This window comes from Odocoileus virginianus, chromosome 13 (assembly GCF_023699985.2).
Source record: "Odocoileus virginianus isolate 20LAN1187 ecotype Illinois chromosome 13, Ovbor_1.2, whole genome shotgun sequence".
Taxonomy (NCBI): domain Eukaryota; kingdom Metazoa; phylum Chordata; class Mammalia; order Artiodactyla; family Cervidae; genus Odocoileus; species Odocoileus virginianus.
The window spans coordinates 62,561,857-62,574,586 of NC_069686.1; the positions used below are offsets into that span (position 1 = coordinate 62,561,857).

Genomic DNA, 12,730 nt, shown 5'->3' on the forward strand with positions numbered 1-12,730 from the left:
TACACTCCTACAGAGATGTTAAACTTAAAAAAAAAAGTATAGAGAAAAATTTTACTCTTAATCCATCCTGTTATTCCAGTCCTGCATAAGTTTTATTTTTCCCAAGTATTTCTTGTAGAGATGAATGTTTTTCCAAAGACTGCAACCTGCATACCCTTCAGGACTGAAGCATCTTCCTGCCAACTGCTATAGGACAAAACACCTTGTACAGTCAGCCCTCTGAATCTATGGTTCCACACGGGCAGATTCAACCAACCCCAGAGAGAAAATACTTAATTCTAGAGTTACGAAAAGCAAAACTTTAGTTTTCTGTGTACTGGGAACTATTTACATATTATTTATAAACAACTATTTACACAACACATTTTATTAGATATTATAAGTAACCTCAGTAACCTCAGATACAGCAGACACCACCCTTATGGCAGAAAGTGAAGAGGAACTAAAGAGCCTCTTGATGAAAGTCACAGATGAGAGTGAAAAAGCTGGCTTAAAACTCAACATTCAAAAAACAAAGTTCATGGCATCTGGTCCCATCACCTCATGACAAATAGGGGAAACAATGGAAACAGTAACAGACTTTATTTTCTTGGGCTCCAAAAATTACTGCAGATGGTGACTGCAGCCATGAAATTAAAATATGCTTGTTCTTTGGAAGAAAAGCTATGACCAACCTAGAGAGCATATTAAAAAGCAGAGACATTACTTTGCCAACAAAGGTCTGTCTAGTCAAAGCTATGGTTTTTCCAGTAGTCACGAATGGATGTGAGAGTTGGCCCATAAGGAAAGAGAAAGCTGAGCGCTGAAGAACTGACGCTTTTGAACTGTGGTGTTGGAGAAGACTCTTGAGAGTCCCTTGGACTGCAAGGATATCAAACCAATCAATCCTAAAGGAAATGAGTCCTGAATATTCATGGAGAACTCATGCTGAAGCTGAAACTCCAAAACTTTGGCCAACTGATGCGAAGAACTGACTCACTGGAAAAGACCCTGATTGAAGCCAGAAGTGGGTGAGAGAGGATGATGGTCGGATGGCACTACCGACTGGCTGGACATGCGTTTGAGCAAGCTCCGGCAGTTGGTAATGTACAAGGAAGCCTGATGTGCTGCGGTCCGTGGGATCGCAAAGAGTCGGACGCGACTGAGCGACTAAACTTAACACGATTTCATGTAAGAGACCTCAGGTTTTGGTATCGTGCACAGCTCCTGGGACCAAACACCTAGCTTGATACTGACGGAGGAAACGACTAGCTAGCAGCAGAAGGTTCCACACTTCCCAGCCCAAGTCCCCACCTCTCTCAAGCCCACGTGCTCCGAGGACCCCTCCCGGGTTGTTTCCAGCGATGCCTGTCGAAGAGCCCCGCCCACCGTGCTCTGCCTTCCGGCCCGCGTCTCAGGCGTCGCGGCGGACAGCCCGGCTTCCTGGGCGCCGCGGGCCTGGGAGGACCCCAGCTACAGGCTCAGCGTAGGGCTCGGTGGACGCAGCGGCAGCGGCTGTGGCGGCGGGGCGTTGCAGCTGAAGGCGCCGGTTGTCTCCGGAACGCACTCTGCCGGCCACCCTCGCAGCCCTGGCTGACGGTCGTGCGGCCGGCGCCATGTCTGTGAGCGAGATCTTCGTGGAGCTGCAGGGCTTTTTGGCTGCCGAGCAGGACATCCGAGAGGCGAGCCCCCGTCTCCCCATGCCCCTTCCCCTCTCCTTGCCTAGCTGGGCCGCGACGCCCGGCCCTCCTCCGTCGCTCTGATTCGAGCGGTGGGGAAGCCTCCGGGGGTGGGTTCCTCCGCTTCTCGTTTCGGCTTAGGGCACCTCCTTGGCCCCCGCCCCCGATTCTGCTGCCAGGTCCTGGTTCCCTGTGTTCAGGGCTCGGCTCTTCGGCATCACCTACCTTATTTGGGTGTCAGTTTTTCTCATTTTTAGTTCATTTTTATGTCGAACCCTCAGCGCGTGGGACTCAGACACCACGTGTTTCTTGTGTGGGTTGCTGGTGTCCTAAAAGCACGTGTGGCCATTTCTCTTTAAAACTCTTCTATGGCTTCTAATTCCACGTAGGATAAAGATCCAGACTCTGCTGTGGCCCACGGGTCTCTCCAGTCTCATTTTACTCCTTCTTCTGTTGTATGCTATGGTCACGCTATCTCCTTTTTATTCCTCCGGTTCCCCAAATAGCGTCCTGCCTCGGGACTTTTGCAAGCACCGCTTGCTTTCCCTGGAATGCGTTTCTTTTCCACTCTTTTTTTCTGGTCACCTTCTTGACCTCACAATCAAAACGATCTTTTTCCTGTTTTGTTTACTTCTAGTAGCGCATTAATTTGTGCGGTCGTTATTTTTTAAACGCCTCCCGCATGACACTCTAAACTGCAGGAAAGAAGGGTTCCCTAGTAATACAAGTGCTCAGTGAATATTTGCAAAATGAATGAATGAAAAATACTCAGTCCTGTATTGTTTCGTTTTCTGTTTTTGGTCTATGTCTGAATACCTCATCTCCTTCAGTGTTCCAATGGGATATTTGGGGCGAGTGGGTGGCTATTACCGTTTGAAATCTGTATGAGGAAATCTCAGGTTTTTTAATGACTTCCTGAAGGTCTCAGAGAAGGTAGAAAAGTCAGAATTCAATTTTGAATAAATCTTATGCACCATTTATGTCATTGTAAAGGTTGCTAGTGTTTGAAATGTAAGTAAGGTGGCATAGATCAAATATATTATCTAGTATATTTGGTTTAAGGCTATGATAATATACTTACCTTGAATTTATTTGATATTTTGATCTTATTCTTTCTAGGAAATCCGAAAAGTTGTGCAGAGTTTAGAACAAACAGCTCGAGAGATTTTAACTCTACTGCAAGGGGTCCATCAGGGTGCTGGGTTTCAGGACAGTAAGTTCTTTGTTTTGATTTGGAAGGTTTTATCCACTCTGTCAATCTTTCATCTAAAGAGTTAATTTACATTCAGAAGACTTATCAAATCTGTAAGGTTTAACTATGAAAATTGTTCCTCATGTTTTTATGGTGAGTAAAATTGGAGAAATAAGTGAGTTGATCATTTTATAGGTTTACAGAATTCTCTGTATTTTTCTTGATTTTCTGCTCTCACACAGGTTGAATTAGGAATATTTTCTCTAGTGGTGGAGTTCTACTGATGATAATTGTGGTAGTTCCATAGTTCTCTTGTGTATCTAGCAACTTTTATTTCTCTTTTTCTTTACAGCAATCTTTCAGTCATTGAATGTGATTTAATATGTATTTTTAGATAAAATGGGCAGTGTAAAATGTTGTCACAGTGTTTACAGTTAGTCTCTTGAATGGAGATGGAGTATAAGAAGTTTAGAAATGGAATCTCTATTGTAAAAGATAGCACAGTTAAAAGAAGTGAAATGTGTTTTAAGATTAAGAATTGTATCATAATGTAGCTAACAGGTGTCAGGGGCAAGTCATTTTTGTCAGAGATAGGGAGTTGGTCAGCCTGATTGAGAATAATTGTAAAGCTGTTAAAAAATTTTTTTTTTTTTTTAAATTTTCAACCACATCATGTGGCATGTGGAATCTTGGTTCCCCAAACAGGGATTGAACCCTTGTACCCTGCAGTGGAAGCATGGAGTCTAACCACTGAACTTGCAAAGAAGTCCTAAAGCTGCTTTTTGACCAATTGTGGGAGCCTTCAAAATCCAGTTTCAGGCATCCTTTGGGGACTGACTAGGAAAGGCAGCTTAAAGATTAGTTAATTTATAACAGTTTGCCAGTGTTTCCTGACATACTCCCTTTTAGCAATTTTTTGTTGTTTATTTTTCAGTAGGGAAACTGGATGTGAAATTTTGAGGGCCAGATTGATAACAGAGATGCATGCTCTACATTTGCTCATGAGATTTTAAAAAATTGATTTATTTCCAGGTAGACTGCATAGATTGTTAAGCAAGAACTGTATTTGAAATTTGGTAAGTCTTTCGTTATTTCATTTGACTATCTTTTTGTGATCAGTTCCAAAGAGGTGTTTGAAAGCTCGAGAACATTTTGGTACAGTAAAAACACATCTAACGTCTTTGAAGACCAAGTTTCCTGCTGAACAGTATTACAGGTTTGTAAGACAAGTAGCATCTTTTATAAGGTTAAATAAAAGAAGGCAAGAGAAAAATTTATATGGACTAAATGATTGCTTAGATTTAGGTTACAGTCCTCCTTAGGAGAAACAACAGAGAGGAGAGGGAACTGTTAATAGTGGGAGTATCTTAATGGTGACAAAATCGCTGACTTTTTTTTCTCTCTTACTTTCATAATTTTCTTAAAGAACATGTGTAATTTTTGCAATGAGAAGGTAATTAAAAGGAAAAGTATTATGTGAAGGTCAAAATAGAGAATTTTTTTTAGTTTATTGAACTTACTTGTAAAGTTGGATGGACCATATCTGTGCTATTAAGATTATGGGATTAAGTGGCAGTGTATGTGTGTAAACTGAATATTGAATTTTGCTGCCAAGTGACATATGCAGCTAATATTTTATGCCATATTTCATTGAATCTACAACACTATTTTAAGAAACAATGTTACGTATCATTAGGGAAAAGATTATTATTAATCATAATTATGAAACATGTAGATTGTTTAATACTTCCTGATTTCACAGGTGTTAAACTGGGAAAAACTGAGTGTTGGTGAAATATGGTAAATAGGAACCTAAACTTTCTATTTAGACTTGCTTTCTCACTAGAGGCAATGTTCTTTTAAGATATGTTAGGACAAGAAATACTTAAGGACATCTATGTGGGGAGTGGGGAGTGTAACCTCACAGGATTGTTGAGAGATAGGGGCTGGAAACTACTGTGACCTTTTATATTTTTATAAATATATTTATATTTTAAAGAGTTAACTAAGAAAAAGGAACAAGTAACACTATGTGACAGAGACTGAATGTGACCCATAAAGCCTCAGGGTTTGCTGACCCCTGCTGTAAGGTTAATAACTGACGCTTAGAGAATAGGACAGTAGAATTGGCAGGTTCTTTAGAGAGCATGGAGTTTCGAGTTCACATACGGGCTGCTCTCTGACTGATCTGGCCCTCAGAATGTTTGGTTTGACCTATGTTGTGTTGAAAGATGTTTTTGAATTTGTTGCCACATTTGAAAATCAGGAGGCATAGCATAAACATCTAGGGGTTATAAAATTTCTTTTTTCTTTTTCGGTCTCCTCACTCAGTTTAACTACTGTAGCCCAAGGTTTTAAGGTCACCTGTTTAGTGATGGTAGTTCTCATGTGTGTGAAGCTGGAGTTTCTTGATATCCTGCATTCAGTTCAGAGTGTAGGACTGAGATGCTGAGGCTGATGTACATTGCAGCTCTCCTCAGTTTGCATTTGCCAGCATTTATTTTTCTCAGAGCTAATTAAACTTCTAAAGCACATTGTTCACTGATTAAACTTCTAAAGCACAGTTGCTCTTGTCTATAACATTTGGTTGTATATTTTTGCATTCATCAGAATTGGACCATGCTTCTTATATATTAAAATTAAATAATTGTTAAAAATTTGGACTGGCAAAATTTACACTAAATCCCTCTGTATATAATACTTAAATGTCACATTGCTCTTAACACATTGGACGTTTCGGAGGTTCACATAGGTCTCCCTTGGAAGGGCGTCGTGCCCCGCGTGTCTGGCCGCCGCGTCCCGTGCGCGTCTCTCTAACGCTGCCCCCGCGCCCACTGCAGGTTTCACGAGCACTGGAGGTTTGTGCTGCAGCGCCTGGTCTTCCTGGCCGCCTTCGTTGTGTACTTGGAGTCCGAAACCCTCGTGACGCGAGAAGCGGTTACAGAGATCCTTGGCAGTGAGTGTCCTCCGTTGTGTCCGTCCGCGCGGTCGGTTTAACTTTTGGTGAGAGGGGATTTCTGTTTATGGAAACAAATGAGAACTAAGTGGAAAACTGGTTTCTTGGAGAGATGAAAACTAAAAATGCGTCGGGGCCTGCTCTGTGTACTTGGGCATTTCTTTCCGTTTGTAAACATTTCAGGCCTACAGAAGGGTTTCAGGAACAGCACAGCGGACCCCTGTTTGCCCCACTTAGACCCTCGGCTGTTCACAGTCTGCCGTGTCTGTAGTCTCCTCACTGTGTGCTGGGGGCGTGTGTGACCTGTTCGGAAGTCAGGTGTAGATCCCATGACTTCTCCCTTAAATGTTTCAGTGCATACCTTCTAAAAGCTATTCTCGTGCATAACAGGATACCATTCTTGGTGGTATTACTTTAAGAAAAATGAGACGAAAGTTTGAAGTTTGCTTGAGAGCTCAAAAATTCCACAGTGAGTTCTGTTGCTAAGGCTATGTCCACATTGAAAGGATAGTTTTGAAAGACTCCTTTTTTTACTTTGAGAGAAATTGTACTTGTGTATATGTGTGTGTATTTTAAAAAAAATTTTAGTGTAAGTTATGTTTCCATCCTGACCTTGTCTTTACCACATCACATTTTTCAGTTGAGCCTGATCGGGAGAAGGGATTTCACTTGGATGTGGAAGATTATCTCTCAGGAGTTCTCATTCTCGCTAGTGAACTGGTAAGAAGCTTAGTGATTTGCTATTTGCTCTTTTTGATCTTTCCACATCATTGTCAGTTTTTTACATGGGTACGAAAATTCAGATGTCCGATTCTTTTCTAAGCCGTCCGTTGGTCACAGGTCATTGACTGGGTACTGTGTGTGTGCATGTTTTGCTGGGACGGCAGTTCAGACAGTGAGGTGGCTTTGCACACTTGCTACTGTGTGATTTAAAAAGATGAAAACACTTCTTCCTTTCAGAGCAGTGGCACAGTATATATTCCTGGTAACTGTTCCTTTACATAGTTGTTTTGGGGAACAGTTAACTATAGAACTTTTACCAGTTCTTACTGTCTTTCTCCCCTTAATTTCTCTCTGAGAAATTGCCTATAAAAATAAATCAAAAGCAGAAGAAAGCTGTTATCAAGGAGTTCACTGTGACCTTATTTATGTCTGTGAGGAGTCGGGCGATCACAGAAACTCCACCAAAATTGGGATGATTAAGTCAGTCAGTGATACCAAGCAGCTGTTAGAACTGTGGTGGTGGGGGCAGTGTGGGCGAGTCGCGGGCACGCCGGCCTTGGGGGCAGAGCCCCGCTGTGACCCCGCTTCTCCCCCGCAGTCGAGGCTGTCCGTCAACAGCGTGACCGCCGGGGACTACTCGCGGCCTCTGCACATCTCCACCTTCATCAACGAGCTGGACTCCGGCTTCCGCCTCCTCAACCTCAAGAACGACTCCCTGAGGAAGCGCTACGACGGCCTGAAGTACGACGTGAAGAAAGTGGAGGAGGTGGTCTATGACCTCTCCATCCGGGGCTTCAACAAGCAGACGGCAGCGGCCTGCGTGGAGAAGTAGCGGCTCCCCGGGGCCCTGCGGCCTCCAGCCGCGCCGCCAGGCCAGCCCCGCGCCCGCCATGGTAGTTAGGGTGTCCCGTCGCTGAACACCGCGCTTCATCTTCTTACCCGGTTGTGTGGTGTACCAGAGCTGAAACACTTCAGGGGGTGACAGAATAGCCTTTACAAAGACAGGTTTTTTGTTGTTGTTTTCAGTGAATTTGCTCTGTAATTCAGTGTACTTGAGTTTTGTCAGAAAATGTACATGTTGATCTCTTGGTAAAGTTTTTTTCTTGCTTACCCCGATGCTGTCGATGTGCTGTTTGAGAACTTCATTGTCTTGTTTGTGATTCTCCAGGAGTGATCCTTGGTGTTTTCTATTTCCACATTAGCCATCCATATCCAGGTGTGGCCTGGATACAGTGTAAAAACATAATTAAATGGATGGTTGCCAAGTGAAGGACAACTTATTTTAAGCCTTGTGAGTAAATCAGGTGTTGAAGTTTTTTGCAAGGCAAGTATAGCCCCAGGGGTCTGTCTCACTGCCATCAAAATGTCAGAGATTAATCTGCAAAGACAAGTTCAGCATGTTATTTTGGGACAATTTTGTATTAAGGATTGAGTAACATCATCTGGCTTTGTTTACCAGATGGGGAGTAGGGGTAGGATTCTAAAACACCCGCTTTCTGATGTTGCCTTAACATTCTGCTGTTGCAGAATTAAACATCTTCTCCACATGCATCTTAAACATTTCATATGATATATTTCTGAGTGTGAAACCTCTTAACCTAATAGCCAGGTAGACCTGTAGGTCTGGGAGTGTGAAGCCACTCAGTCAGTTAATTCTCAACACCCTGACTGGTGGTATTCTGGGAGAAGAATGCTGTGCTTTGTCTGGAAGAAAGAGAAAACCTTGAATGAAAAGGCAAAAAATAGCTGACTTGGTCGTATTTTTAAGAGGAAGCAATCCTCTCAGGTTGTTAATTATCCCAGTTTTGGGCAAGTCACATTTATCTTCCTGGCACAGGGCCCGTCCCCTACAACCCCCACGCTCCCCATCCCCCCATTTTCAGGTAGTACTTGCCATGTAACTTGCTGTTGAATTGAAATTATTAAAATGGTGACTTAAACCACAGTCTCTTGGAGCTCACTGAAAGGAAGGTGCCACTGTGTCCAGAATGATAGGAACTACTTAGAAGTGTCACCCTCTCATGCCTAATACGAGTTTAGGCTTCCTTTTTGTACAGTAGGATTTTTGGCGTGGCATCAGAGCTGTCATCAGGCCACGTTAAGGACTTGACCAAATTTTCCATCATGAGGAAAGAAGTAGAAATGAGGCATAAATTGCTGTGCATTGTTGGATTTTAGAACAATTTTCTTGACAGCTCTTTCTGCAAAGAATTTGTGGAAAGAAGAAAGTTGTTGGAGTTGTAAAGTACCTAGGATGGTCATCTAAAATGTTCAGTAACAGCACTGCTTGGATTGAGTGTAAAAGGTTCTGAATTATGTGATCAGACATGTGCAGTAAGTTTGATAGTAGTTTTCTTTGCTTCTTTAAGTATTGATTCTCCTTGGGAATAGTCAAGTTCTTGGGAGAAGTTTTGGATTTCAGTTTTCACAAACAGATGTTAAGTGGAGGAGCACGTTCTGGTTTCATACACCATTTGGGGGCATCAAGTGTTGTGTGTGATTATTGTGTTGTGTCTGCCGCTGGCTTGTTGTAAAGCAATAAAAACCGTTTCTTTTCTTTCTTGGTCTTTTTGTCACTTAGTGCGCTGCCATGAGAAGTCTGCTATGTGAGCAGTGAGTTCTGAGTGTTTTTTCTTTTTAAATTTTTTTGCCATGCCGTTTGGCATATAGGAGCCCAGTTCCCCGACCAGGGTTAGAACCCATACCCCCTGAGTTGGAAGTGTGTAGTCTTAGCCACAGCACTACTAGGAAAGTCCCAAGTTCTGAATGTTTTTGCGGCTGAAGAAGACTGGGTAGTGAGCACAGCCTACCCTGTGATGGGCAGACAGAGGTCAGCAGCAGCGAGGTGTGTGCTGTGACGTGTAGGTAACGGTGCTGTGCTTGCCCTGGTTGGGAAATAACAGGTATTTTAACTGAGGATGTTGAGAAGCCTTGGCTGTGGTTTCAGGACACCAGGATTGCTTTTTCTAACTTTAGAAAATCAAGCAGGTTAGAGAAAATAGAGATTAGTGGATGCTTTCTTTACACATTTATTTATTTATAAGGAGAAGAAAAGAGCTCCATAAATGCTTGACAGGATTTGCCCTGCCTTAAACAATGAGTGATGCTTAGGGGAACGTAATAAGGAACAAAAGCTCCTTTGGCTATATTTTGAGACCTTCACTTATCTAAAGAAGTGATTTGGATGTGGCTCTTCTTGCATTCTTTCATGACTGTGCAGTCAGAAGTTACAGCTTTCTTCAACTTTCTTCTTTCTTGGTCTGGACTACACCATTTGTCCCAGGTAGAGCATCGCTGTCATGCCTCACACCAAGTAAGATTTTCCCCGAGCCTGAAATAATTTATCTGCTTAGTACCCACTGTAATAAGCATTCGGAGGGCATGCGGGGCTGAGGACAGAGCCCTGGTTGCCAGCATGGGGAGGGGACAGGCAGGCGGAGGAAGTGGAGCCACGAGACGCTGAGCTGCCAGAGGCTCACAGAGCCGGGAGAGTGCTCACCTCAGAAGCTAGGGGAGGAGAGTGTCTTAGGTGTTAGGTGAGAGCCTGAAAACAGACAGTTTCACAGCCTGAGCGCCTTGTGACTTGGTCGGGCTTGTGGCTTTCCTAAGCGCCGCTCGTCCTCCGGCTCTCCTGATTTATCTGTGACACAGCATGCTTGGGTTCCCCAAAGCGCTCTCCCCACGGCCCTCACGCTGGGTCCTTCAGAACCTCTCACCCGGCCGTTCTGCAGGCACCGAGAGCCCTGGAGCCTTGTGACGTGGGCGAGGCTGGGGGATGCAGAGCACGTGTTTCCCCCTCGGCTCCCCGCCCGGCACAGGTTAGCAGGGGGCCCGCTCCAAGCTGGCCTCACGTGGCTCACTGACAGCAGCTGCCGGCTGGACCTCTTGCTGGTTCTTCAGGGAGAGTCTTGTCCAGACACGTGCTCTGGTTTGGAAGTGACAAGTCATTGTCTCTCATTCAGTGGTTAGAACAGGATGTGCGCCCTGCTCATGCCAAGGGGGCCAGGAGCTGGAATCCCACATTTGTAGGATGAGAGGATGGAGAGGCAGACAGACTAAATGATGAAAACTGTGGGCGCTGCTCAGCTCCTCTTGTTAGGTGATTAGTGGTGGTATTTCTGGTCACACATGCATTTCACTGGGCTTGGAAGGGAGAAGAGATGACACAAGGCCCCTGGCTGCCTGGTGGGTGGCAGACGGGGGTGGGTCATCTGTAGTTGGCCCCTCTGTTCTTGAAGGTGTTTCCTGTGTGAAGAGATTCCTCTGGTGTGTGTGCGTTTGTGTTTGGGTTTGTATGTTTTAAGTCAAGATTCAGTGAGCTGTAACATGTTCCAAGCACCATGCTAAAAGTTTTATTCAGATCATCTCATTCCATCCTCTGAACAACCTTGTGAGGTTGCTACCACATTTTTCCCCATTTGCATGTGTGTGTGCTAAGTTGCTTCAGTTGTGTCCGACTCTCTGTGACCCTATGGACGATAGCCCGTCAGGCCTCTCTGTCTATGGGATTCTCTAGGCAAGAATACTGGAGTGGATTGCCATGTCCTCCTCCAAGGGATCTTTCAGACCCAGGGATTGAACCTGCATCTTTTGTGTCTCCTGCACTGGCAGACCAGTTCTTTACCACCAGCACTACCTGGGAAACCCTTTTCCTACTTTCGACCAGGAGATTAGGCTCATGGCGGGCCGTTCCCTGAGTTTACACCTAGAGGAGCTGGGATTCAAATGCAGTTACTCTGCTAGTCCATCCACACACACCCTTTCTTCCTTGACGTTCTTGATGGTTACAGTCACCCCATAGCCTGACAAGGCAAAGTCATATCCACAGAGGGTTGTGAACACAGTCTGTGTAGAGCTTTGGATTATATGTAATTTGTATTAAAATTTCATATAATATGTGGGAGATTTGGTCTCACCCTCAAGAGATATTAGGGTCTATTGTAGGGGAAAGGGTGGCTAGAAAATACATTAACAAGATTAATATTCAACTGAGTGTCTAATTAAAAAATTTTGACAGCTTTATTAAAATACATTTCACATGTCAAATGGACTCATAAGTGAACAGTTGGATGATTTGATTTACCAGGCAGTGCAAAAATGATCATAAATCAGTTTTAGAACTTTTTTATTTCCCCAAGATATCCCTGTTCCCATTCCCAGCCCCAGCAGCCGCTGGTCTAATTTCTTTCTTTATAAATTTGCCTGTTCTGGATATTTTATATAAGTGGGATGGTAGAGTATATGGTCCCTTATGTCTTTTCACTTCATGTTAGTAGTTTGTTCCTTTTTATTCCTGAATAGTGTGGCTATTCTGGGGCTTCCTAGGTGGCTCAGTGGTAGAGAGTCTGCCTGCCAATGCGGGAGACACTGGTTCGATCTCTGATCCAGGAAGATCCCACATGCCTCAGAGCAGCTAAGCTTGTGTTCCTCAACTATGGAGTCTGAGCTCTAGCGCCTGGGAGCCACAGCTACTGAGCCCGCACGTGCAACTGTTGAAGCGCGTGTGTCTTAGATTCTGTGCTCAGCAACGGGAGAAGCCACCACTGGGAGAAGCCTGTGCACTGCAACTAGAGAGTGAGCCCCGCTCGCCACGTCTGGAGAAAAGCCCTTGCAGCAACAAAGACCCAGCACAGTAAAAAATAAATTTAAAAAATTATTAAAAAAAAAGGAAAGAGTGAACTTGCTGCTGATTGGAGCTAGGGGCAGATGATGTTGTGGACTGGATGCTTTATGTCTCCCCTCAAATTCATATGCAGAATCCCAGTGGAAGTGAGAAATAGATTCAAGGGACTAGATCTGATTGAGTGCCTAATGAACTATGGATGGAGGTTCGTGACATTGTACAGGAGACAGGGAGCAAGACCATCCCCAAGAAAAAGAAATGCAAAAAAGCAAAATGGCTGTCTGAGGAGGCCTTACAAATAGCTGTGAAAAGAAGAGAAGTGAAAAGCAAAGGAGAAAAGGAAAGATAAACCCATATGAATGCAGAGTTCCAAAGAATAGCAAGGTGAGATAAGAAAGCATTTCTCAGCGATCAGTACAAAGAAATAGAGAAAAACAATAGAATGGGAAAGACGAGCTATCTCTTCAAGAAAATTGGAGATACTAAGGGAACATTTCATGCAAAGATGGGCTCAATAAAGGACAGAAATGGTATGGACCTAAGAGAAGCAGAAGATATTAAGAAGAGGTGGCAAGAAT

The 12,730-nt window shown here is 43.9% G+C and overlaps 1 protein-coding gene across 1 annotated transcript; it reads left to right on the forward strand.

The window, feature by feature from the left end:
• The first annotated feature begins 1,451 nt into the window (after positions 1-1,451).
• Positions 1,452-9,090, forward strand: TSN (translin). Its single transcript, XM_020894844.2, has 6 exons — positions 1,452-1,661; positions 2,778-2,871; positions 3,970-4,066; positions 5,691-5,806; positions 6,447-6,526; positions 7,128-9,090. The coding sequence occupies exons 1-6, from the start codon at positions 1,596-1,598 to the stop codon at positions 7,359-7,361; spliced, it is 687 nt and encodes a 228-aa protein (XP_020750503.1). The 5' UTR covers positions 1,452-1,595; the 3' UTR covers positions 7,362-9,090.
• Positions 9,091-12,730: the final 3,640 nt, after the last annotated feature.